The 27,777-nt window shown below is 35.8% G+C and overlaps 3 protein-coding genes and 1 pseudogene across 3 annotated transcripts; all 4 read left to right on the plus strand.

Moving 5' to 3' along the window:
- The first annotated feature begins 5,712 nt into the window (after nt 1-5,712).
- Nucleotides 5,713-6,351, plus strand: LOC146922767 (uncharacterized). Its single transcript, XM_085711608.1, has 2 exons — nt 5,713-6,051; nt 6,145-6,351. The coding sequence occupies exons 1-2, from the start codon at nt 5,713-5,715 to the stop codon at nt 6,349-6,351; spliced, it is 546 nt and encodes a 181-aa protein (XP_085567734.1).
- A 2,078-nt stretch (nt 6,352-8,429) lies between these two features.
- On the plus strand, nt 8,430-12,233 carry LOC146922768 (receptor protein kinase TMK1-like). Its single transcript, XM_085715549.1, has 4 exons — nt 8,430-8,637; nt 8,736-8,787; nt 8,948-10,167; nt 11,310-12,233. The coding sequence occupies exons 1-4, from the start codon at nt 8,535-8,537 to the stop codon at nt 11,741-11,743; spliced, it is 1,809 nt and encodes a 602-aa protein (XP_085571675.1). The 5' UTR covers nt 8,430-8,534; the 3' UTR covers nt 11,744-12,233.
- A 1,445-nt stretch (nt 12,234-13,678) lies between these two features.
- On the plus strand, nt 13,679-18,949 carry LOC146922769 (uncharacterized; annotated as a pseudogene).
- Nucleotides 18,950-25,091: 6,142 nt separating this feature from the next.
- LOC146922770 (uncharacterized) lies at nt 25,092-26,009 on the plus strand. The gene is made up of 3 exons (XM_085710854.1): nt 25,092-25,437; nt 25,541-25,805; nt 25,888-26,009. Exons 1-3 carry the CDS (start codon nt 25,288-25,290, stop codon nt 25,998-26,000), a joined length of 528 nt encoding a protein of 175 aa, XP_085566980.1. The 5' UTR covers nt 25,092-25,287; the 3' UTR covers nt 26,001-26,009.
- The last annotated feature ends 1,768 nt before the right edge of the window (nt 26,010-27,777 follow it).

The raw sequence follows: 27,777 nt of genomic DNA on the forward strand, positions 1-27,777 counted from the left end.
AGACAAACACTCGCTCCACAGTTATCCGTAAGAAGGTCTAACTTGAGTGTAGTATCGCGTGATGACTAAAACTCGAGACAACACTCGGTTTTGCCTCCGCACTACATCCTAGAAAATGGCCATGGATGGGTTTGGTTATCTACGGTCCATAGCGTCATAGAACAATTGGAAGCAAAGTGCCTAAACGCAACAACACGCGCCGATAACATCACCCCCAAAATGCCTCAGCTATGTGGGATTGATCGCATAATCCAAAACACGAGGCAACCCTCGGAATGAATTGTCGATTATATCCCCCCTAAATCTTAAGTTCACTCAGTCCGGGTGTAGGACTTTTGATATTCTCACCCCCACACGTTTGCAAGAATTTAAACATTTATTCACATAAGGAAGCAAAAAGAAGCAAGTAAAAACAAAAGCGCAAGCGTGAAAATAAAGACTAGGCGTAACTCTCGAATCTCCCCAGTGAAGTCGCCAGCTGTTTTATCTTGGTTTTCGGGTGTCAAACATTGATTAAGTTTGAACCTTTTTAACCTTTGATTTCTCATTTTTTCTTGGGAAGGGAAAAATAAGAAAAACCCTTGAGAATCGAGGTCCGGGAGTTGTTTTCGCTACGGGAAGGTGTTACGCACCCATAACGACTATAGTATCCTATAGGAGCCGTCTTTACTTTCTACGCATGCGCTTTATTTTTAAATGCTATTTGAAAAGTGATATTACACCTAAGAGTTTGCTAGGTCAAGAATTGGAGGGAGAAGAAAGTGTTTGGAGTTTTGTTTTATTTGAATTGAAGGAATATTGGTTCCCTGCCTACGTACCCTTTTAAGGGATCAAATCCATCGTAGTTCTCTTCCAAAAGTATTTTTCTTTTTGTTGGTTGATTTTAAGTTTGAAAAATGGAATTTTGAAGAATAAGAGAGAGAGGCCTCAAGGGCATAGGATTTTGAAAATGTGAGGTGGGTTTAGTTATTTTGCGAAAGAAGTCTAAGTATGATTAAAGTTCATTAAGATTTTTGTTTAAGAAAGCAAAGGTAAAATTCAATGGGATTTTGATCCCAAGGTTTATTTGGAAAGTTATTTGAGTGAAGTTGTTCATGTTTTGGAAAAGAGAATTTTTCTAAGTTTCAAAGTTCCTAAACATACATCTAAGCATACATTCCCTAAACATACATCTAAGGCATGCATACCCTAAACATACATCTAAAGTATCCATGTGATGTGTGTGCATGTGTCGGTGCTTGTGTCGGTGTACATCATTAGAGTCCATTGTCCTTTACATATGCCCTAGTTTACATTCTATGGTCTTGCAAGAATTTAAAAGCATGAAGTAAAATACACCATCTTAAGTTTTTACATGCAAAGTCTTGGCATGAAAATTAAAGTGCAAGAAATAAAACTAAAGCTAAAGAATGAAATATGCTTATGGAATGTACGAAACATGAAATGGAGTGGTTAGTAGCACCAAATGTAATGAAGAAAATAATAAGGCAAGGAAACACTAAACAAATGCAAAAAGCACAAAGATAAAGTGTTAAAAACATACTTAGAAATTAATCACAATACTTCAAAATGCACATGACTCACAATTTCCACATCATGACAATTTTAAAATGAGTTTCAATGTAGCTAAGATGTGAGAATTAGAGGTTCATGCTCAAGTCACAAAATTGTGATTCATCTCTGGATATATTTGACACTTTACTTTCTCAAACAATCATTAATATGCCTTGTAAAACAAGTAACTAACCACACATATTCACATACAGCAAGAAATACATCCAAACAGTGACAAATCCATCACCAATTCATATATCACAAATCACAAACACATATCAAAAATTAGAACCAAAATTATGCACATTTTCACAATTTTTTATCATAAAATTCAAGAATTAAAACAAGAAAATGTATCAATATTTTTTATACGGTTTTCCAGTGCAAAATCAACACAAGGACATCACAAAAATATCAAGAGGTCTATATAAATTTTTAGAGAATTTTCTAAAACATTTTTGGCATGTCAGGGGTGCAATTATCAAAGGCATTGTTCAAAATAGCAAGAAAACAGGTAAGGAACGAAAATCTGCAAAAGACAAGCCCAGGCCCAAGGTTACTGATGGATCTTGGACTATCCAAACACCACAGAGGCGTTGGATTGATCCAACTCCATCAAAACCCTAGATCCAAGGGCTGAGAGCACGCAGCGCATGGTAACTAGGTTCAGGTGCATGGAAACAAGAAATCACAGGCATACATGTGGCAAACCACAAATCAAACGGTGTAGATCAAGGAGAGAGTGAACCAAAACGAATCGGACCGGCTCAGGTGTTTATATAAACACAAACCTGCCGGTCCAATTCATTCCTCCTTCTCTCTTCTCTCTCTACAACGTTTTAGAGAGAGAAGCTCTGCAACTTCTCTCTTCTTCTCCGATCATCTTCTCCGACGAACACGACGGCGGAGGTACGGTGGTTCGCCGGTGGCGCCGCCGTACCTGAACGTTTTCTAAAATATTTTCACATCTTTGTGTTCATCTGAGTCTCCTCCTTATGATTCTGGAATTGGTTTTTCGAAACGAGGCTTAGATATGAGCAGATCTACACTTGAATCTTTTGGTTTCTATGTTTTCAACTCTTTTCGAAACTTCTTAAAACGAAACCCTAATCTAATCTATTTTCTACACTGATTGTGAACATGAACTTAGATTTACAAAATAAACGGTGAATCTTTGTAGATTCGTATTTTAGGGTTTCGGTTTTGAACTTTTTCGAATCTTTTCAAAGTTTTCGAAGGAAAGTGTTTCTAAGTCACTGATCTATTCTGATTCACCGTTTATTTGTGTTAATAGACCTTCGTTGAGCTTTTTTTGCGATGAAAAACGAGGAAGTTTTTGTGGTTACCTGAATTGAAATGGAGATTCGAACAAAGATCCTCCAGAAAGTTTCTGATTCTTCTGGTAAGTGTTGAACCGAAAATAAATTGGTATTTTCTTCTTCTTCTTCTTCTCTGGTTGGATCTTTCACCTTCGATCCTTCTTCTTCTTCTTCTCTGATTATTTTCTGTGATCGTGCTTGAATTGCTACTAACAGTGGCAGATTCGCACTTGAATTGCAGAAGTAATGATTCGATGATGAAGATTCTTCACTGAATCACTGAGAATCACTACGAATTTGTTGAATTTGGCGTTGAATTTGGATTCTGGAGATTTAGGGTTTCAATGTGTTCTTCGTGTTCTTGGTGTTTCTGGCTTTTGATTGTAATTGAATGGAGAGAGAAAATTGAAAGTGTTTTTTGATTGTGATTGTGATGTGGCACGTAATGGATGGTATCTGGTACTGTGCACTGATGAGTTGGCCCTTATATAGGCTGCCATGTGTGTTTGGGACCCAATGGATTGTTGACACCAGTCTGGACTTGTAACTAACTCGGCCTTGGACTAATTTTGGCTTAAGGGCCTTTGTACAATTTTGAGAAATTGAGGGACCAATCTGCAATTAATAAAAATGGACTAGACTACAATTTTTTGAAAGTGCGGAGATCAAACTGCAATTTTGACAAACTGGACTAAAATGCAATTCTTAAGACTAAAAGGGCTAAAATGTAAATTGAAGAAAAAAGACTTTAAAAGAAAAATAAAAAAAAGGACTAAACTGAAAATAGCGGGAAATGAGGAATAAAATGCAAATACTAATAAAATTGGGTAAAAAAAAATGTAAATTGAAAATAACGTAAAGTGAGACCTATAAAAAACACAAAGAGGACAAAAATGAACCAACTAAACAAATGAGGTACTTCAAAGTAACCTCTCTCTGTCAAAATTTCATGTGAAAAGACCAAAATGCCCCTAGGGACTAAACTGACTCAAATATCTCAGATGCAATCTTTGAAATGGATTTTGACATGAATTGAAACAAGAGTTTATTCAAACAACTTGAAATGACTCAGAGATAATTTTCAAGGATTAAAATGAGTTTGAATGCAGGAAATGACTAAAATACCCTTTTTATGAATTTTTGCAAATAATGTTGAAATAAAATGCAGAGAAACATGCAATTGATCAGAGACCATTTCAAAATGACTTGATATGCAAGAAAACATGGACAAAGTCATAATTGAAAACATTTTTAAACATAGACAATAGAAATATGCAGATAAAGCAGGGTAAAGTGTTAGGGTAAAGTAATAGCGAATTGGCAATCTTTCAAGAGTAATAGACATATATCAAAGATGGAAAAATATTTTGAACAAGTATTTTTAGGTCCAAAATTAGGGTATAACAATCCCCTTTCACCTTATTTGTTCATCATTTGTGCTGAAGGTCTTTCCTCCCTTATTAGTGAAGCTGAACGTCGTAATGACATTAAAGATACTATGATATGCACATATGCACCAGTTATTTCTCATCTTCTCTTTGCAGATGAATACTTTCTTTTCTTTAGAACTTGTGAACGTGAGGCTGTTTGTATGAAGAATATTTTGGCTACTTAATCTCCAGAAGCTTCAGGGCAGGCCATTAATCTCCAAAAGTCATAATTATTTTGTAGTCACATTACTCCAGATGATTTGAAGAATCGCATTGTTGCTACTCTCGGTGTTCGTCAAGTGTTGGGAACAACTAAATATCTTGGGCTACCATCTATGATTGGACGTATTAAACATGCAAATTTTAAATCTATTAAGGAACGTATATGGAATAAAATCAACTTTTGGAGTAGTAGATGTCTCTCACAGGCTGGAAGGGAGGTACTCATTAAGTCTGTTTTGCAATCTATTCCTTCCAATGTGATGAGTGTTTTCCTTCTTGTGGGATCCCTCATTAATGAGATAGAGAAAATGTTAAACTCCTTCTGATGGGGTCATAATTCAACAAATTCTCAAGGATTGCACTGGTTATCTTGGGAACGCCTTTCAGTTCCTAAGGTGTTTGGAGGTATGGGTTTTAAGGGCCTTAAGACTTTCAATATGGCTATGGTTGGCAAGCAGGCTTGGAAGTTGGTTTCTTCTCCAGAATCTCTAATCACTCGTTTACTCAAAGCTAAATATTTTCCTCAAAGTGACTATTTTGGAGCTAGTATATATAGGCCATAATCCTAGTTATGTTTGGCGCAGCATATGGAGTGCCAAAGACGTGATTCATCGTGGTTTTCAGTGGAGTATAGGCATAAGAGAACACATTCCAGTTTGGGATCACCCATGGCTCAGTAATGCTGCATGAATTTTACCGTCTACCCATCATCATTTGGAGTGTATCACTGTTTCTGACTTGTTGTTTACACCTTAAAAACAATGGAATATGGAGCTAATTAATTTTTTTTTTTTGACAATACGACTACTAGAAATATTTTTAATACTCTGTTATTCCCTTAGGTAACTCATGATGTTCCCGTTTGGAAGTTCGAGAGGGATGGTGCCTATTCAGTTAAAAGTGCTTACAAGGATATTCTGAATCATGATGTGGCAGTTGTACCACACTGTGTGCCGGGCAACTGGAATTATATTTGGAGTTTAAAATTGCCCCCAAAGGTCAAGAATTTCCTATGGAGAGCTTGTCGTAATTGTTTGCCCACACGAATCCTATTGCAATCAAAAGGAGTTCAATGTACTGATAGGTGTGGAGTATGTGATGATTTTGGTGAGGATAGTACCCATATGATCTTTATGTGTGATTAAAGCAAGATTTGTTGGCAACGGAGTGGATTATGGAGTCTTTTGATGGATGTTTTTGATATTGATGCAAGCTTTCCATCCAATGTGTTTGCTATCTTACAACACCTGAACCAGCAACAAAAGCAATTTTTCAGTGTGACCCTTTGGAGTATATGGAAGCATCGAAACAATAAAGTATGGAACAATGTTACTGAAACAACTCAAGCTATTTGTGCTCGTGAAGGATCTCTTCTTACTAGTTGGAAGAATGCTCAGTCTATTCGTCATTCTATCCCTCAACATCCCGCTACCCCAAACGACTCGAAGTGGATTAAACCAAGTCCCGGCAGATTTAAATGTAATGTTGATGTGTCCTTTCTCAAGCTCGGAATCGGGTTGACATTGGTGTGTGCATTCGAGATGATGAAGGTCGTTATGTTTTGGCCAAGACTGAATGGATGTCTCCGCTCCTTGATGTGGATTTGGGTGAGGCTTTAGGTTTATTTATCAGCCATGTATTGGATTCGCGATCTTCAGCTAGGTATTGTGGACTTTGAGCTTGATTCCAAAACTGTGGTGGATATTCTTTATGGCAGTAAAAGTCGCATCTCTAATTTTAGCGCAATAATCAATGATTGTAGACGCCTGTTAGCTTATGATTTAGTAACCTCTGATGTTAGGTTTATTTGGAGACAAGCCAACTAGACTTTGCGTCATGCTAATTTCCATATTTATATTAGAATTTCATCTTGTATCTCTATTATTATTATTATTATTATTATTATTATTATTATTATTATTATTATTATTATTATTATTATTATTATTATTATTATTATTATTATTATTATTATTATTATTATTATTATTATTATTATTATTATGAATGAAATGCAATAAGTTTCTTCTTGTTAAAAAAAACTATTGAGTAGATGCCAAGAAGACATAAACAAATTATGAGAATGATGTGAATCATCCTTCCTGTAGTGATGTTTCAGCTGAAATTGACGAAGCAGTTGAAGTTTCTAAAAAAAAATGATTATGGGATTAAATTAAAGTCAAGTGAGGGAATCACATTATATATAGAGATGAGGGAATCATTTACTAAATAAAATACAGAATGATCTCATTTACTATTTGATTCATATGTATTGTCATTTACTTCTCCAAAAAAAAAAAATTGAATTAGCATTAATAGAAAACTTGTTATCTCAAACCTAAGAAAACGTGTGGTATCTCAAACTTAATGAATAAATTAGAGAGCAAAACAAAATGAAGTATGTGAGTCTAATTAATTCAAAAAAGCCCGAAGTACAATAAAAACATAACTGAGCAATAGAAGGGGGCAAAATGGTGTATCATATGAGAGAGATAAATATTCCTCCATTTTATAAAATGGGTTATTTATAATAATTCATCTTTTCTCATTTAAAAGAAATATCATTTGTGAAGGTAATCCCAAGCTTGAAAGTTAATTTCTTTGTTTTACCAAAAAATGATATTTCTTTTAAATGTGAAAAGATGAATTCATTGAAGAAACTAATTTGGAGATCCTTTGAAGGATAATTCATTGAGGAGTGCTAACTATCTCGCGGGATTTTACCATGAAATTGTCCCGAAATAAATGTTACTCAATCAAATACTAAGCTTGTGAAGGTAATCCCAAGCTTGAAAGTTAATTTCTTTATTTAGTCCTGATTTATTTTTCTTGCTTCTAATTTTGTACTGTTGCCAGTATTAGGAGAATCAATGTATGATGCATAATTTTTTAAAATTTTTGGATATATAATGGTACAATTTTCCAATAACCAACCAAGAGTAATCATTCAATTATATCTTAAATAAATATTCTCACAAGAGATGCTTGAAGGTGTTTGAGGACATATTGGTTAGGTGGGAATGCACCTATTATGAATGTGGGATATGAGTATTTTAAAAAGTTTAAAAATGACAAATTCAATGAAAAATTTAGTAAAATTTTGAAGATGTGGTATAAAAAGTTTAAAAATGACAAATTCAATGAAAATTTAGTAAAATTTTGAAGATGTGGTAAGATGCAAACTCTCTCTGGTGGATAAGTTTTAAATAAAATATGATATGATTTGTAGTATTTAAAAGACCTTACCTTCTACTGAAGAAAGGCCTCCTCACCTCACTATAGCATTAGCTAGTATATATACAGACTAAGCTAATTGACAAAAATGAAAAACGATAAAATAATGTCAATGTGCTTTCTTTAATAAACTATAAGTTGTTTTCACAAGCAAGTCTAGAGAGCTTATGAAAAAGGGTTATGTACATGTATAAGTTATTTAATTTGGGTTTTTTATATTTTTAATAAAATAAATTAATTTGGCTTGATTTTTGATATTTTTTTGTGTAAGGAAAAGGAACAACATGAAGAAGGTGAAGATGAAGATGAAGATGAATGTTCTTATATATTTTTGGGTTTTATAATTTTCAATATGAATTTAATATCCTATGTGGCTTGCCACCTCATCAGCTTTTTAATAAAACATGAAAAATGATTAACTTGTGCTTTGTATATAAAGATAAAGGACATATGTGAGAGAGAGAAAAAATAAAGGACTGATATGTTCCAATTAAACAAGAAATATGACATTAAAACTAGTTGACTCCTTGGACTATGATATTCAATTGGCTAACCGTGAAAAGGGAATATGGGTGTGGGGACTTTAATGAAAATGTAGGCTTTGCTAATAATATGAGCAAAGAATGTAAAGGAAGGAGGAACTTCTCTCATACCAACATTAGTAATTTGAATAGATACATTTGAAAGAAAACTTGTATATTATTTTGGGATTTGCAGATTCAAAAATCAAAACTCATTTGGTAGCCTCTCAAACATCATCAAGAGAAAAAAAAAAATGAAGGAGAGGTTATTCTGTTTTCTGCTAACACTTGAAATAGCTAGTTTGGTTTGTGGAGCAAAAGGGTTTTTTCTTTCAACTCAAGACATTTCACATTCAGGTTAGTTAATTATTAGACACAAACAAAATCCATCTAGTACTCTTCAACATACTAATTTACAGTGTTAAATCTTCTCATCCATTTTGATTTTGTTGCAGCTCAAGAAAAAGCTCAAAAACCTTCACTACCTTATACCATGAATCAAAAAAGGTATGCACAATTTACACGACTATAAGAGTTTAATCTAGTAAGATAAGATGTGATCTTATGTGAAAGAGTTCAAATCGGTCATTTGCGTTACTTTAATTAATAATAATTTGTAGTCCTGTATATGATCAGTTTAATTATTCCTTTCTTTGTTATCTTATAGTGATGACCCACTTATAACCAGAAGAAGCACACATTCACCTCCACCACCTCAGAAGAACAAATTTCCACCACCACCAGAACCAGTAGCTCCATCTCCATCAGATGGAGTAATAAACCCCTTTGTAAACACTACGTATTCACCTCCACCACCACCAGAACCACCAATAAACCCCTTTATAAACACTACGTATTCACCTCCACCACCACCAGAACCAGTAGCTCCATATCCATCAGATGGAGTAATAAACCCCTTTGTAAACACTACGTATTCACCTCCACCACCACCGAAACCAGTAGCTCCATCTCCATCAGATGGAGTAATAAACCCCTTTGTAAACACTACGTATTCACCTCCACCACCATCAGAACCAGTAGCTCCATCAAATGAAGTAATAATCAACCCTCCACCACCTCAGAAGAACAAATTTCCGGTTGCAAGATTTTTAGGCATTTCTGGCATTGTTTTTGGGGTCGCCTGCTTAATGGTAGTTGCATGGGTTTTAGCATTCCGTTTTTGTTGTACTGGTGGTCAAGCTCAAGCGGATGTTCACAGTCTCAATGAAATAGTTTCACATCCTTGTCATTATAGAGATGAAAATGTTCCATCGAGTAGTATTCAAAATAATGTCGAAGCTGCTACTAATACGGCCGTTTCAATTCAAGTTTTGAGGCGAGCTACCAACAACTTCAGTGAAAGCAACGTATTGGGGAAAGGTGGTTTCAGCATTGTGTACAAGGGAGAATTGGAAGATGGAACAACAATTGCGGTAAAAAGGATGGTAGGTGAAATGATTGGTGAGAAAGGGTTGAAGGAGTTCAAGTCCGAAACGGAAGTTCTTTCTAAGCTTAGACACAAGCATCTGGTTGCGCTTCGTGGCCATTGCTTAGAAGAGAGTGAGAAACTTCTTGTCCTTGAATACCTGCCTCAAGGCACTCTTAGTCAACATCTCTTTGACCGGAAAGATGACGGATTGAAAGCACTCGAATGGAAGACAAGGCTTTCCATTGCATTGGATGTTGCAAGAGGTGTTGAATATCTTCATGGTTTTGCACAACAAAGTTTCATCCACAGGGATCTTAAGCCATCAAATATCTTGCTTGGAGATGATATGTGTGCTAAAGTAGCCGACTTTGGATTAGTTCGGCTTGTTCCAGAAGGAAAAGCTTCAATCCATACTAAGCTTGCAGGGACTTTTGGATACATTGCACCAGAGTATGCAGGTAATAACATTTTAATTATAACTAGATTGAGAGATTGTGAATGAGTTATTTAAGTAGTGTGTTAGATTACAGAGATTTTGGTACTGTTTAGCACATCTATAATTTAGACATTAAGATAATAAAGAGAATGACAAAAAAATGTGGTATTAATTTAAGTGAAAAGAAATAGATGATTGGATCATAGAAATTCAAGATTAGACATCAAATTCAAATTGGAAAAGTGAAATAAGACTAAAAATCTGTGTAGGCCTGCCCTCCACATATACTTGTTCTTCAAGTCTATGAGCATAATGCACCCCAATTGTGTCTGAAAAGAGATACGGATAATGCTAGTAGTAGTACAATATAATTGTTATTGTGTTTGAGCAATTTGTGTATAGTATTATAAGAGGACATGTTTTCTCCAGCTCTGTTGTCTGAAATGATTTTTAGTGTATAAAAATCAAAGCAATCATATGGTAATCGCAAAGGCTGAGTCAGTCCATGTTAATTCAACATGTATATTTTCTTAATGTATACTTTTGAACGGTTTTTTTGCGGACATGTTTAAATCACTATAAAAGTTCTTTTGCAGAAATTCAAAATTTGCTTGTAAAATCAATGTAAGGCCTAATACACACATACGAAAAACAAAGATGCTGGTTTTTTGGGGTAAAGGGTCATGCATTAGATCTGAAGGTTTGGTATTTTCTTTACTGCTATCATAAATTACTGCCTGTAATTGTATCTAAAGAAGTTTAGAAAAGGGTCAATCTTTAACCTATCAAACATAGATTCAAAAGGAAAAGAATTCAGCATGGTTGGGTAAATAGATGTTGATTTGAAGGATTTGGGAAACAACTTGCCAATAGATATAGAAAATGAATTATATGGCATATCTATACATTGAAATGTATTGAACAAATTGATTTAACTTAGGTGAGTGGACTTTAAGAATAGTTAACGGTTATCCATGTTGTAAGTAACGGCAAAAGACTAATAGGAAAAAGGTTGAGTATCAATTGACATCTTGTAAACATGATTCATATTGTTCATGACATGCCCTGTATTTATGTGTAGCAACTGACATCTTATCATATTGGTAAATCTTCTCCTTTCTTGTTCATTTCCCTAACTAATGACAATGGTATGATATGTCACAGCCACCGGCCGAGCCACCACAAAGGTAGACGTATACAGCTATGGTGTGATTCTTATGGGGATGATAACTGGAAAAAGAGCAATCGACGACAGCCAACAAGACAATGTCATCAACATTGTTGAATGGTTCATCAAACAGTCATTTGAAAATGTCATTGATCCAGCAATGAAAATCGATGAGGAAGGCTTGGAGAGTTTCAGGACTATTGCAGAATTGGCAAGACACTGCTGTGAAAAGGAGCCTAATAAGCGTCCCGACATGCGATACGTAGTCCAAGTGCTAGCACCTCTTGTTGAGATTTGGAAGCCGGCTGAACCTGATGCCGATGACATGCATGTTATGGACTTGCCTATGAGTTTACCTGAAGCAATGAGTAAGTGGCAGAATCTTGAAGGAATGAGCAGCACATTAGAGGATACCATTCAGGAAAATTAGGTGCTTGGAAAAATAAGTAGCAGTCAAGGGCTTATTTTATGATACCAGTTAGTGCATAATACTACAAGGAATTCATTTTGATGATTTTCCTTGATTTCATTTCATTTCTATGTAAGGGATTCTATTTTATTTAGTTTTTATCAGCAATGGGTTTGAGAAAGTTGGTTCACCATGACCAGAAGGTGAAATCATGAAAGCTTCCTTCATTTAGATGATGGTATCTTCCAATGGCTGCTTATGAGTATTGATAGAAAAGGTGAAGGCTTGACTAAGTAAGAAGGAGTTTACAAATATGGTTTCAAAATTAGTACTTTGATCCTCATACTTGAGTTGTGCAGGTATGCTAATGTAATAAATGTGTACAATACCCAAATTGCCCTTCGATAAATAAGGCCGTGACATTATTAATGCTCTTCCTATACATATTATGTATTGACCTCCTCTGTCATATTAAGTAAGAAGGAGTTTTCAAATATGGTTTCAAAATTAATACTTTGATCCTCATGGTTGAGTTGCGCAGGTATGCTAATGTAGTAAATGTGTAAAATACTCAAATTTTCTCTTTGTGCAGGTATACATAGTGATTAGTGAGTTAGCTACCTGGTTATTAATAATATAGATAATAGACATCCTCAGAGTTAGCAATCAATTTCTTGAGATTCCATCCCTTTTACTTAAATACACTATACTGTATAGTCTATACATATTATAGTGACATTTTGATTTTAAGCCCAAAGTTTGAATATTTGAGAATTATTGTTTTGGCTGTACTAAAGATAAATAATACAAACATATCAGTTAATAAAACCATATTATAGTTTTTGTTAAAAAAAGTTTAAAAAAAAAAAAAAAAAAAACCATATTATAGCCAAGACTATCACTGTCATAAGTTTGATAAAGAGAGTTCAAAACCATATTATACAAAATATTATTCACCATGAATGCATGAGACGGGCAACAACCAACCCTTTTAGTTTGGGAATAGGAATACTAGGTAATTATTTTAAAGACTCTAACGACATTTCATGCAACACCACCTTAGGGAGCATAAACAAATAAGAAATATGCAACACCCCCTAAGGACACCTCCGCAAGAAGAAAACAATCCAAACTATGCCAATGTATGATGTGCTATGTTATGTAAACAACGCATATAAGATAATCACATTTTCGTATATGACTATAAACAAATAGTATATACAATCTAACTCGTTTAAGACTTGAATTTTGGTTCAGAAATTTGAACAATGGTAACCCAAACCCAGAATCCCATAAAAAGTTTCTGAAATCCATCAAAACACCACACACAAACTGACAAAATTCTTATCCGGATGAAGGGAGTTTCCAAGAGCACAAAATTCAACTCATGTCTCCTCTTCACTTGGAAAGTTGGGAAGAACAAGAGGTTAATCATCGATCCAATCACCATAAATAGTGTTGATCTTCTTGTTTAATAAGCACCAAAGTAAATACTTCTTCTTAGCCTGCTCCTCTTCCTTTGCCATAGCTAGACTTGCTGGGATGTTGACAGGTGCATCATTTGTATAAACTGGTAAGCCATTTGGTAAAGTTGGAATGATAGCTTTTGTTGAATTTTCTATGGCAACTGCAGCTTCACCTTCAATGCCTCCACCAGGAACTTGTAACTCTGAATTGCAAGACAACAAATACTACAAGAGTCAGAAGAAGATAGATGGAAACCAAACAGTTTCGATTGTTATAATCATCTTGTAATATTTGTTTGCAATATGCATCTATCTACATTTTATCACACGACAACAAGAAAGAAATATAAAACCAACGATTGTGGCTAAAACGTGAAGTTTTGATGTCAAAGGACAAACAGGGTTGGACATCCAAATTAGAAACCATCAGCAAAAATTCTTAACATTTATTGACATACCTCTAAATTAGATTCAAAAACTATTGATGAGTGATAGAAACGTGACTGTTGAAGTGGGCCTGGAATATGGGCCTAAGCCAAGAGTCTGAAAGGTTTATAGTAGGCAGAAGACAAAAGCAGCTAAAGGGGGTGACGTGGCAAGGAAGGCATGAGAGTCACAAGCTGGCTATTTAAACAGAGCAAATAGAAGGATTGTGAAGGAATAATTCTGTTATGATTTGTGGGGTCACCTAGAGTGATTTCGGGGAAGCCTGCGTGCTTTTGGGATTGATAGTGATACTATCAATTGTTTCTGTTATTTCCTTTTCTCTGTTATTTCCTGTATTTGTGGATCTCAGATTTATCAATTACAAACTTTATCTCATTTCATATCATAAATTCATCTCTTATTTCTGTTCTTTACTTTTGAAACCCATCAATTGGTCCGACCTACCGGATAATTCTTCCCTCGTTCCTTAGTGTGTAGATGCCAAGGAATCCTAAGATGGGTGATCGTATTGACGCGCTTGAAATTCAGATGGCAACCGTAACTTCAACGTTGGAAGCATTAGCTACCCAGATGCAACAACAGAGCTTGGTTCTTCAAGAACTCAGCAAGCAAATTGGTAAGAAAGTAGTGACTCAGGAAGTAGAAACTTCAATGGGTGATTCCTCACAAAGCGAGTCTCGCTTAGCTGGAAAGAAGGTGAAACTTCCGTTGTTTGATGGTGAAGATCCTGTGGCTTGGATTACTAGAGCTGAAATCTATTTTGATGTTCAAAATACCCCAGAAGATCTGCGTGTAAAGTTGACTCGTTTGAGCATGGAGGGTCCCACTATCCACTGGTTCAACTTGTTGATGGAGACGGAAGACGAGTTATCATGGGAAAAGTTGAAGCGCGCGTTGATTGCACGCTACGGTGGAAGACGATTGGAAAATCCTTTTGAGGAGATGTCTACGCTAAGGCAGAAAGGTAGTGTGGAGGAGTTTGTGGAAGCTTTTGAATTACTATCTTCTCAAGTGGGTAGGCTTCCAGAGGAACAATACTTGGGATATTTCATGAGTGGGTTGCAACCTCAGATTCGCAGAAGGGTTCGTACTCTCAATCCAAAAAACCGCATGGAGATGATGCGTATCGCAAAGGACGTAGAAGAGGAACTCAAGGAAGAGTATGATGACGGTGAAAAGCGTGGGACCAGGAAAAGTGGATATGACAAATTGGGCCATAGTGATTGGGCCGGGTTACTTGCTAACCGAAATGGGCTGAACCGTTCCACTAAAACGGGCGGGGCAAACCCAAATCAGAAATTGAATACAACTGGATCTGGTGGAAGCTCAAACACAACCTTAGTTTCCCCGGCGCGAAAAAATGACAATACTCAATGATCCGGTTCAACTGCAAGGTGGAGTGGAGTGAGAAGCTTCCACAACGATGAGATTGCAGAAAGGCGTGCCAAGGGTTTATGTTTCAAGTGCGGTGGAAAGTATCATCCTACGTTGCATAAATGTCCAGAAAGTTCGATGAGGGTACTGATTCTGGGTGAAGGAGAAATGCTCAATGACGACGGCGAGATCGTGGTGATGGAAGAAACGGAGGTAGAAACTGAAACGGAGGAAGAAGTCCAGTGTAATTGTATGGGGGTTTTGGGTCGAATGGGTGAATACCGTACGATGAAGATTGAGGGGTCAATAGAAAATGTTGATCTGATGGTGTTGATAGATAGCGGGGCGACTCATAATTTCATTTCTCCTAAGGTGATATCTGCTTTGGGTCTCACCATCACACCTATGGCAGCTAAGAGTATCAAATTGGGTGATGGTCATAGGGTCAAGGCTGATGGGATCTGTTTGGGGGTGAAGCTTAAGTTAGGACAGATTGAAGTGGTGGTGGATGCTCTAGTGTTGGAATTAGGAGGAATGGATATGGTGTTGGGTATTGCGTGGTTAAGCACTCTTAGGGAGGTGATTATGGATTGGAAACTGTTAACAATGCAGTTTATCAATGAAAATCAGCTGGTAAAGCTTCAGGGAATAGGGAGTAAGGGAGACAACAAGTGTGATTTAAATTCGTTTTTGAAGGATATGCACAGTAGAACTGGAATTGAATGGTGGTGGTCTCAATTTCAATCTATGGAGGCTGAGAAGGGTCTGAAGTCTCAAGATCTCACTGAAGTATTGAATGAATTCCATGAAGTGTTCAAAGATCAGATTCAACTTCCTCCTGAAAGAGCTACAGTGCATCAGATTAACTTGTTTCCTGATCATGGTACCATTAATGTCAGGCCTTATAGATACCCTCATCATCAAAAAGAAGAGATTGAGAGGCAGGTGGCTGAATTACTGGAGGCAGGGATTATTAGACCAAGTAAGAGCGCTTTTTCAAGTCTTGTGATATTAGTAAAAAAGAAAGACCAGAGTTGGAGAATGTGTGTGGATTACAGAGCCTTGAACAAAGCTACTATTCCAGATAAGTATCCCATTCCTATAGTTGATGAATTATTAGATGAACTTAATGGGGCTATACTGTTTTCTAAAATAGACTTAAAATCTGGATATCATCAAATTAGGGTGCATGAGAATGACATTGCTAAAACTGCTTTTAGAACCCATAATGGTCACTACGAATATTTGGTTATGCCTTTTGGATTAATGAATGCTCCAGCTACCTTCCAGGCCACTATGAATGATATTTTTAGACCCTATTTGAGAAAATTTGTTCTTTGTTTTTTTGATGACATTTTAATATACAGCAAAAGTAAACAAGAACACCTGCATCATCTGAAGTTAGTTCTGGCAGTATTATTAGATAACAGTTTTATAGCTAATCAATCCAAATGCAGATTTGGATGTACTCAGATTGATTATCTGGGCCATATCATATCAGGAGTGGGTGTAGCAGTAGATCCTGAGAAGGTGAAGTGTGTTGTAGCATGGCCAGAACCAAAAAATGTCAAAGGTGTACGTGGGTTTTTAGGCCTTACTGGATACTATAGGAGGTTTATCAAGGATTATGGAAAAATAGCTAAACCACTGACTGAGTTGACTAAGAAGGATAATTTCTTATGGGGGAAGGAGGCAGACAAGGCAATCCAACACCTAAAGATGGTGATGACAACTCCTCCAGTCTTGGTGCTCCCTAATTTCAATAAACCTTTTGAAGTTGAATGTGATGCTGCTGGTAGAGGCATTGGAGCAGTGTTAATGCAGGAGAAAAAACCTATAGCTTTTTTTAGCAAAGCTCTTTCAGATGGGAATTTGGCTAAATCTGTCTACGAAAAAGAATTAATGGCTTTAGTGTTATGCATACAACACTGGAGACATTACTTGCTGGGGAAAGAGTTTGTGGTTTACACTGATCATAAGAGTCTGAAACACTTTCTGCAACAAAGGATTTCATCACCTGATCAACAATGTTGGTTGGCAAAACTACTTGGATACCAGTTTGAAGTCAAATACAAGGCAGCTGATGCTTTGTCAAGAGTTTATGATGATGGAGAAATAAATACCATCATTTCTTATCCTTTGTGGGAAGATAGGTTGAAGTTACTTGAAGAAATAAACAAGGATCCTTACATTATGCAGTTAATTAGCAAAGTGCAGGAGAACCCTGAGTCTCATCTTGATTTTGAAGTGAAACAGGGAGTGTTACTCTATCATGGAAGATTAGTTATGTCACCACAATCTTCCTCAATTCCTTAGTTACTTGAAGAATTCCATTGCTCCCCAACTGGAGGACACTCAAGTTTCTTGAGAACTTACAGAAGATTGGCTGATTCTTTATACTGGGTGGGAATGCAGAAAAGTGTGAGGGATTTTATCAGAGCATGTGATGTGTGTCAAAGGCAGAAATACAGTGCTATAACACCAGGGGGTCTACTTTAACCTTTGCCTATTCCTAATGCAGTATGGGAGGATTTATCATTAGATTTTATTACTGGGTTGCCTAAATCTAAGGGTTATGAGGCTGTTTTAGTAGTAGTGGATAGATTATCAAAATATAGTCACTTTATTTTGTTAAAACATCCATTTACTGCAAAGTCTATTGCTGAGGTATTTGTCAAAGAAGTGGTGAGGCTGCATGGAATTCCTAGCTCAGTGGTCAGTGATAGGGACCCCATATTTGTCAGTCATTTCTGGATGGAGTTATTTAAACTACAGGGGACTATGCTGAAAATGAGCTCTGCTTATCATCCTGAAACTGATGGGCATACTGAGGTTATCAACAGATGCTTAGAGAGTTATTTGAGGTGTTTCTCCTCTGATAATCCTAAGACTTGGTCCATTTGGCTGCCTTGGGCAGAATTCTGGTACAATACTACTTTTCATATCTCTATTGGGAAAACCCCATTTGAAGTGGTGTATGGGAGGCAGACGTCTCCAATAGTTAAGTTCCTGACTAATGAAACTAAAGTGGCTGCTGTAGCCTTAGAATTGCAGGAAAGGGATGAAGCATTGAGTCAGCTAAAAAAGCATATGTTGAAGGCTTAGGAGCAGATGGCCAGTTATGCTAACAAAAAAAGGAGGGATTTATGTTGTAAGGAAGGAGAGTGGGTTTTTCTCAAGCTTAGACCTCACAGACAACAGTCTGTAGTTAGAAGGATAAATCAAAAGCTTGCTGCTAGATATTATGGCCCTTTTCAGATTGAGGAAAGGATTGGGGAAGTAGCTTATAAATTAAAGCTGCCTGATGACTCAAAAATACACCCAGTATTTCATGTATCTTTGCTCAAAAAGGCTGTGGGGAACTATCAGGTGCAGGGTCAATTACCTAAGGAACTAGAAATTGATGGTAATGAGGATGTGTATCCGAAATAGGTATTAGGTTCCAGAATTGTCAGACAGGGGGATACTGAAGTGCATCAGAGTTTGATCATATGGAAGCATAAATCTCTAGAAGATGTTACATGGGAGGACAATGAGCTTCTGAAGGGTCAGTTTCCTGAATTTGGCCTTGAGGACAAGGCTGTTCCTAAGGAGGGTGGAGTTGATAGAAACGTGACTGCTGAAGTGGGCCTGGAATATGGGCCTAAGCCAAGAGTCTGGAAGGTTTATAGTAGGCAGAAGACAAAAGCAGCTAAAGGGGGTGACGTGGCAAGGAAGGCATGAGAGTCACAAGCTGGCTATTTAAACAGAGCAAATAGAAGGATTGTGAAGGAATAATTCTGTTATGATTTGTGGGGTCACCTAGAGTGATTTTGGGGAAGCCTGCGTGCTTTTGGGATTGATAGTGATACTATCAATTGTTTCTGTTATTTCCTTTTCTCTGTTATTTCCTGTATTTGTGGATCTCAGATTTATCAATTACAAACTTTATCTCATTTCATATCATAAATTCATCTCTTATTTCTGTTCTTTACTTTTGAAACCCATCAATGAGTTAGACATAAAAAATTAGAAGCAGACATAAAACCTTGCAATGAGAAATGTAACTCCAAATTCTTAATGAGTCGGACGTAAAAGTTAAACCACGTGTATTTGTGGCCACATAACGAAAAATCTATCAACAAATTATCTTAAATGAAAAGGTTAAACGAAGAAGCATCCGGTGGAACAACACCACCCCGAGCAGAACGTCTTTCCTCCACTCCTTAAACCGCATTAAAATCCCCGCACACACACCTTCTGCCCTCTCAACTGAAGAAATCGAGCCGATAAAGACACACACAACTCTTGTTTCGCTCGAACGTCGCAAGGAGCATACACATTAAACAGATAAAAAGCTTTGTTCGTCTTGATAAATCTGCCATGGATCATTAGCACATGTTCCTGACTAACAAAAGACCACACCTCCGAACAATCCCACACCGTCAACAACCACCCGACGCCCCTACTGAAGGGTGAAAGGAGAAATCATGACTCGGATAGCCCCACAACGAAGAGCACAAAGAAGTGTCACAAACAGTCAACTTAGTTTCTTGAAGACAAATAATATATGGACGTTTTTCCCCACCAACAACCACACCTCCCTCCTCTTCTCCAACCCCCCCAACCCCAGCACATTCCAAGATAACAGCTTCATCTCACACACCCTCCCTCCCCCCTCCAACTTCCTCCTCCGACAACATAATCGACCCTTTGGTGACCTGCTTAGATCGAGACAGAACACTAAACATATTATGAATGTCGTCTTTAAAAGATATGTCCTCCACCGCTACCTCCTCATTCCCACGCAACACCACCCAATTTTTCCAATCATTATTCCATGAGGCCGAAGATGAAGATTCATTGGATGAACATTGATTAACCACCTCGAATGATTTTGTCACTCTCTCTCTTTTACATTGACTTTTCCGGATTTTCTTTTTCAAGACTTTCATAACCTCGGCATGGTCTTTGCTAGGTAACCGAGCCACCTTCTTAAGCATAAGAATTGAATGGCATAACACACACCCCGCTTTCTTTCTATTAACCTTCTTCAATTGTTTCTTTTTAGAGGAAATGAGACCCACATCACAGTGTTTGAGATTATGTAACCATTCCACACTCCACTGACCAAACCGCGAAGACTGAGCATCTTCTTGAGAGCAAGATGTCGATATAATTCTTCTTTTCCTAGACAACACCGCATCCTCATCGTTATGAACAGCCGAGTCTTGCACCAAATTATCTACAACCTGGCCCGTCTCAACTCCCACCAAGGGGAACTTGTACCGAAAGAGCATCTTGAGCCGCAGTATCTAGTCCATCCTTTTCTAAGGAATCCGCAGCATTTGGCAAGGGAGAATCCGCCTGAATTGCGATAATGGGTTTGATTTGAATAGAAATAATAAAGACTTATTCAATCCAACCAAATAAAATGCCTTAGCCACTGAACTATTGACAGACAATTCAAGAATCCAATGCATTTAAGGTCTAAACAAAACCAATTACAATATTCAATCTGGATTCACGGATGCGTTGTTTCTATTTTCACATTCATAAATCTTATCGGTTAAAAAATAAAAGATAACCAAACAAACCAAATTCAAGGTCGGTTTATATATATTCGCAAAATTGATCCAGTTATTTTTAATTTGATTAATAATTATTGGCCAAAACTCCAAAACACCAGTTTGGCTTTACATCTATTTACAAATTATCAAAGTTATTCATCTATTTACCAATATAAAAAAATTGTTGGAAAGTTCCAAAATCATGGATTATGTGAAACAAAACGCAATCAAAAGCTTAACCCAAAAACGGTGAACAGAAAGAAAATAAGATAAAATTCCTGATAAATCAAATATAGTTGGCTCTTATTATTCACGAAAATAGGATTTCTTTCAATTCATCAAAATTAGGGTTCTTAATCATATAATATTAGGCTAACATTAGAAATTAATCATCAAGACCGAGTTATTATATGAAATTAGAACACACTTGCTTGGAAACCATGATTACCGGACTAGCAGAATAGTCAGAATAATGGCAAAGCAAAGGGGACTTAGTTTTTCTATTTATAATCGTGTAAGCCTAGGTACCACCCATCATGAGCCCTAGTGTTCGGCCTACTGTTTGTTTCTACACAAATCATGTTAACTGTCCAAAAACCCGATCACTTTTATTAGGGTCTAAGCATCATCAAATTGATCGCAATATCAGTCTGTTTTTATTAAAACCAAAACCAACAATTGATTGATGCCCACAGAATATTAGAAGAAATTCTAACACGTAATTCATAAACGGATAACTTATAGGGAATACTAGATATCTAGTCGATGTCACGTTGACTCCTTAAAAGGGTGCATATTTAGCTACATTCTAAGTATGTAATGCACTGATGACAAGATATCTTTTAAGGTGTTTGGTCATCTTTTTGTGTCATTTTAGAGTAAAAGCAGGTAGTTTATGTTTGTTTTATTCGAGTATTGTAAAGAAATCGTTCAAGAGGTCATAAAAGGGATAAAGAAGGGAAAAGACCTTAAATCCATGGAAATTCATCTGAACCGAACAACTCTTTGATTGTGTTGTGTTTTTAACAAGATTATCACAAATGTGTCTTGGGGTATGACTGTTACAGACGTTCTGGTGAAAATAAATGGAGCAAGTAACGAAGAAACAAATGAGTTAGCTATTGTTTATCTCGCATTCCGAGCTACAAGCCGGCATCGCGAGATAAGGACCAGTAAGCAAGTTGTTCTTTACTATCTATCTCGCATTCTAGGTTATTTGGTGTGCATCGCGAGAATAGAATGACAAGCCAATGGGTCGATTATGTGGCTATCGCGTCGTGAGTATATAAATCTCGCATCACGAGCTAACTTTCCCTAAAATTTAGGAAAACGAGCGCCTATAAATTATAACCACTGTCTCAATGGAAAAAAAAAAAACACCTTTTGACGAGTAGTCGAAGGCATAAACATGATTTTGGAAGGATTTGAGTGACCATAGTCATTCAGGAGCCAGGGAATCATGAACCAATTATCTTTTTCTCATGCTTTTTTATTCATATCTAATTGTATATGTTTAGAATCTATGAGCAGCTAATCCTCTGTAGGTTAAGTCATGAAAGAGGAACTTCTCTGTAATTGATTGATTATGTACCTTTAAATAATTCTATGAATTTTAATCGATTACTTTGCTATTTTTTGGTTAATAATGTTCTTATTGCTTTTTATGCGTTTGAGAATGCCAAAAAATTGATTTAGGTCACAAGATTATTAACCCTGCCTTTTTTGAATTGACTAATTTTAATGTTGAATTATTGATTAGATTTAGACATCTAATGATAGTTAAATTTCATCCATTGAGGTAACTCGTATGAGAGTTAAATTTCATCCATTGAGGTAACTCGCCATTCACTATCACAAGCTACAAAGTCACCATATTATTATTGAGGTGACCAGGGTCGGCACTAGGGAAAAGGCCGCGAGTGCGACGGCCTAGGACCCTTGTCGGTAAGGGGCCCACAATTTTTTTTAAGGTAAGGGGTGTATATAGAAATATTTGGATTTTTGGGGGTATATATAGCAAATTACTCTGAAAAGGCCCAAACTTTGACATGATATAGGAATGGGCTGAAATCTGTTAATGTTTTTGGCCTTTTTAGTGAAATTTGCTATATATATATATATATATATCCCATGCAGCACAAAACTTTCTATACACACCCTCCTATAAAAAATTTTGGTTGTTTTTAATAATATGCTCGAAAATTTATTATGGAAGAAATTGGTGATATTTTTTTGGGCCCTTTGTTCCTAATAATGTGCTTCACTAATATTAAAAATATCGACGATATTTATTATCCAAGAAATTGGGATAATTTTCATAACAAAGCAAATTCTATTTTAGTTAAAAATGGGGTGCTAAAATTTCAGTCTACTTCACATGTGCTATTTTACTCTACTTCTACGATATTTAATTTTGTTTTGGTGTATATAGAGTATTTAATTTATTTTTCGATGTTGTCTAAAAAACATTTATTTGATAGTAAAAAGCGAAATAAAAAAAAATGAGATGAAGAGCTAAAAAAACACAACAATGAGCTAAAAAAATATGATGTATTATGTAAGGGCCCTTTTTTCATATTATGCCTAAGGTCCGTAAAACTCTAGGAACGGCACTGGAGGTGACACCTCACATGACAAAAACACTTATATGCCAACAAAACTACAAGGTCTAAAGTGTGAGAAAAATAAAATAAAAAACATTTTAAAAAACGCTCACTGCCCAATATGTGAAAAGATGAGTTTTACTATCGTTGTACATTCGAGGATACACCTAAAAACAATCATAGTTAAATTAGGCACTGCTTAAGGTATGAGACAATTAACAAGCTAAACACATTAATGCCCCGTTTGGATTGATCTTATTTTGAGCTTATGCACATAGCTTATGCAAATAAATAAGCTTTTATTTGTTATTCATGAGCTTGTCAAGGTAGTTTATGAAAAAACAATTTATGAAGATAAAATTTTCGTTTGTGAGAACTTATGAATTAGCTTATTTATTTGCATAAGCTCTTTTGCATAAGCTCAAAATAAGCTCAATCCAAACGGGGCCTAAGTTTTTAGGAAAAAATTATAATTATATTTGATAAGAATAAACTCACATGCCATCCAACGATAATTGTATCAAAATTATTTGGAGATCTATTTACAATCATCATCATAGTTGAAGCACTCGTTCGATTTATCACTACTATTGGATTGAAAATACCAAGAGTCGCAGTCGTAGATTGTTCGAGAATTAGTCCTGCAAACTATATATTTGAAGATATTAGTATAACTAGTTCAAAATCAACGTTAGTGCAATAAATCAAGAAAAAATACTGAATTCAAGGAAGAAAAAAAAAGGACATCACTAAACGTGAAGGATATCAAATACATTAGTGCTCATGACTTTCTCCAACTGTACTAAATCCTCTTGAAGTGTACCTTGAATACCTTGAGCAACATTAGTGCTAGTGACTTTCACCAAACAAAAGACAGAGAAAAAAATACTGATCATTTTCGATACTCACTTCTCAAATAATTAGAATATCTTTTATTATAAAAGCTAGAGTTGATTAGCTAGCATGTTTGCCCTAATCACTAGCTTTTTTCCCTCCTAAGCATGTATCTAATCTCAGCCGTTGGTTTAAATTCTATGCTAATATAATCTCAGCCGTTGGTTCCAAGGCTATGTTTAAACTACTCATTTCCTCTCTCATATAGATATGTCATAATGGTCATTGAAAACGTAGTTAATGCTAATCAAATTACCATAACTCCTAACGATTACCCTTTATTATAAAAGCTAGAGTTGATTAGCTAGCATGTAATCTCAGTCGTTGATTCAAAGGCTATGTTTAAACTACTCATTTCCTCTCTCATACAGATATGTCATAATGGTCATTGAAAACGTAGTTAATGCTAATCAAATCACTATAACTACTAACGATTACCATCTCCTACCACTACCATCTCCCACCATTATCGTCTCTTACCATCATTTTTATCTACAAAAACTCTTAACAATTGCTAAAAGCGAAGTTTCCCCCAAATTTTACCACTAAAGTTATAGGAAAATATGCATTTTACCACTAAATTTTACCACTATAGAATACTATAGTCATTCACGTTAAAAACACGCGAGTGAATATACCTAGCTAAAATTTATTTACAAAAAACTTTCTTAGAAAAATACATTTAATTTGCACTAATTGCTTTTATGGCTGCAATAAATAGATAGTAATTGCTTTTAATAAGAATTACTTTTAATAGAAAAACTTTCTTCGAATAAGAATTGCTTTTAATTGCTTTTATGCAGCATGCACTAATTGCTCTGTCAATTACTACCTATTGAAAGCATTCATGACTGCAATGATGATATTAACAAAAAACTTTCTTAGACAAATACATTTAATTTGCACTAATTGCTTTTATGTCTGCAATAAATAGGAATTACTAACAATAGCATGTTTTCATCAAAGTAACCTCATAGAGACATACATGTGTCCATCATTATGCATTATTCTAACATTATACTGATCGAAATTCATTGCTCATTATTGCTACTCGAAATTTCAGGTATGAGAGCATTACAAATCAATTCGCAATAATTGCATTTTATGGCTACAATGAATAATAATTGTTTTGTAAGCGAAAATAACTTGCCAATACCTGTTTAAATACCACTTAGTTGTGAGAATACATCTATTCTGTTTTGTAAGCGAAAGTAACTGTTTTTATCTTTAAGATGGCCAACATTTTCACCCCCATTTCAGCCGTCAAAGGTGGGAAGAAGGATTTGATGTTGCTTGTGCATGTGGCCCATATCTGGCTCATCCGTGATAAGGAGAATTCAGATGAAATCATCTTCATGAACATGATATTGGTTGATGAGAAGGTATTTCATATGAACCTAATGTCTTACCACATACAATAATTTAGGTTGGCACTACGATTAGGTTTATTCTTATTTATGTTAATGACATGTTATTTTTGTTTAGCGAGGACGGATCCATGCTACTGTTCGTAAGTTCTTGGTGCCAACGATGCAAATTATGGTTGAAGAAGGAGGAACATATAAGCTTGAGAATGTCCTGGTCGGATTCAACGAGGGGAATTACAAACTCTTGCCACACAAGCACAAGCTTACCATGATGGGAAATTCGAGATTTACTAAGGTGAATGCTAGCAACTTGCCTCGAGACGTGTTTGAATTCATGGACTTCAAAGACATCTTGATCTCTCAGGAAGAGGATGTGGTTGCTGGTATGAAATCCTATCTTTTAGTATTATGTGAATTTGTTTTTAGCTGTTTTGGTAAATAATAATGCAAATTTTTGTGTTGTAGATGTCATTGGCCATGTAGTCGAGAAAGATAGTGTAAGAGAAACCGAGAAGAATGGAAGAAAAAGCAAAGTTATTGATTCGATTAACTTCTACGTGGTAGGACCCGTGCGGTAGCACGGGTCATTGGTCTAGTTAGAATATACCAATTGAGTTGATGAGTGATCACAATTACTTATTGTCTCCTTTTATACTAATAGTACAAAACAAAAGAAATAGTGTCAATATTAATTATAGGAAATTAAGGTGTTAATGGTAATAAAAATAAATAATTTAAATTCCTAATTTTCTAATTCATATGTCTCATATGAAGAGTCTCATTTAAATTATTTATTTGTCTCACATTATAAGTCTCCTTATATTAGAAAAAGGAAATTCATTATATATGGTTTGCCAATTAATAGCGTTGACCATTTTATATTAAAAAATAAATAAGATATGGTTTGCCAATTAATAGCGTTGACCATTTTATATTAAAAAATAAATAAAATTGAGTTACAATATAACATTAACTAGAACGCGTTTAGGAGCATTTAATGTGTTGGAAAAGGAGGGGGAAAATTAGAGTAAAATTAGGGCTGGGGTTAGCCAGAGGGATTAAGTTTTAATAATACTAGACTTTTGCCCCGCGCTATCGCGCGGGTCTGTCATAGACTTTTGATGAGTGCATTTCAATAGATATCAACTGAAATATTTTTTTTTCAAAAAGAATTCATTATACTATGGCATACATCATTCATCAAAACTACGTATTCAAAGGCTTTCTATTGGACTTTGCTAAACAGATGAACTAAATTGATGTAATGGCTAAACAAAGTAAATTGGTAATATGTATAGGAATTTGACAGGGGTCAAGCTGCACGCCTACAGGCATAGACATAAAAAAACAGTGCATTAAATGATGTTTCATAGTTGTAGGTCTCTTAGTACACTATTACATTGAGCACACAAATAGCAGAAGGATTTTGGCTGCGCATTAATGAGTATAGGCAAGCATATAGCCCTATCAAATTAGTTTATCACCTTGAGCACACCAATATAGTTAATGCCACCCTTTTTTCGATTAGACAAATAGGAGAATGACTTTGTATAAGCATTAATGAGTATAGGTAAGCATATACTCCTATGAACTTATGCTAATTAGAACACATCAAGTTGGTTGCCCCAGCCTATTTTTTGAGCCACTAAACTAATCAATGTGATCAGGTGGTTGATCACAGCCTTTGATCTATGCCATATTACACTCTAATCTAACTAAATTAATGAATGTGGTCAGGTGGTTGAAAAAAAGACGGCTGAGTTAATTACAGGTAACAGGAAGCGATGCATTAATGTGTAAATGGGGTCCCAGTTACACAAAACCATACATGAAAAAAATGAAATATTCAGTAAACACAAAAGCTAACCTTTTCTTGCCATGAGTGAGTTTCCGAGATTAAATTGCTTGATATTTTCTGATGAACTCTGTACGTTATGAACTTGAAGAAATTTGAGACAAAGACAATGGCAAAAACACAACTCAGAGTAACACGTATATATAGGAATAAATCTCAGGATACCAACACACTTCCATTTTCCCTTGAGACAAAGAAATAAATGATGTCTATAAATTGTGTGTCTCAATGGTATGTAATTAATTCATATGTCAAGGGCATCATAAGACAAACTTACATTGAGCACACAAAATGCAGTTGCTATGCATAGTTGCTTGCAATATCATTAATGAAGCATAGGGATTGGAAATATTTCTGTGTGTTTCCATGCTGCAAAGGCGGCTAGGCTAAGCATGGTGTGCAATAATCAAGGTAGTGTGCAATAATCAAGGTAAGCAGCTTATTATATGTGTGGACGCATTAAATGAGATGGTTGAGTCATTAGGGTTGTAAAGCATGGC

Source organism: Medicago sativa, chromosome 5 (assembly GCF_051527215.1).
Source record: "Medicago sativa cultivar Bolivia chromosome 5, Bolivia_mono, whole genome shotgun sequence".
NCBI lineage: Eukaryota > Viridiplantae > Streptophyta > Magnoliopsida > Fabales > Fabaceae > Medicago > Medicago sativa.

What these genes read in the sequence shown, in the direction of transcription:
- LOC146922767 (XM_085711608.1), top strand. Translation starts at nt 5,713, where the DNA reads ATGGATGTTTTTGATATTGATGCAAGCTTTCCATCCAATGTGTTTGCT. An exon ending in TCGGAATCGGGTTGACATTG is followed by an intron (nt 6,052 to 6,144) that starts GTGTGTGCATTC and finishes GTGAGGCTTTAG; the next exon opens with GTTTATTTATCAGCCATGTA.
- LOC146922768 (XM_085715549.1), top strand. Translation starts at nt 8,535, where the DNA reads ATGAAGGAGAGGTTATTCTGTTTTCTGCTAACACTTGAAATAGCTAGT. An exon ending in TCAAGACATTTCACATTCAG is followed by an intron (nt 8,638 to 8,735) that starts GTTAGTTAATTA and finishes ATTTTGTTGCAG; the next exon opens with CTCAAGAAAAAGCTCAAAAA. An exon ending in TATACCATGAATCAAAAAAG is followed by an intron (nt 8,788 to 8,947) that starts GTATGCACAATT and finishes GTTATCTTATAG; the next exon opens with TGATGACCCACTTATAACCA.
- LOC146922770 (XM_085710854.1), top strand. Translation starts at nt 25,288, where the DNA reads ATGGCCAACATTTTCACCCCCATTTCAGCCGTCAAAGGTGGGAAGAAG. An exon ending in TGATATTGGTTGATGAGAAG is followed by an intron (nt 25,438 to 25,540) that starts GTATTTCATATG and finishes ATTTTTGTTTAG; the next exon opens with CGAGGACGGATCCATGCTAC. An exon ending in GGAAGAGGATGTGGTTGCTG is followed by an intron (nt 25,806 to 25,887) that starts GTATGAAATCCT and finishes TTTGTGTTGTAG; the next exon opens with ATGTCATTGGCCATGTAGTC.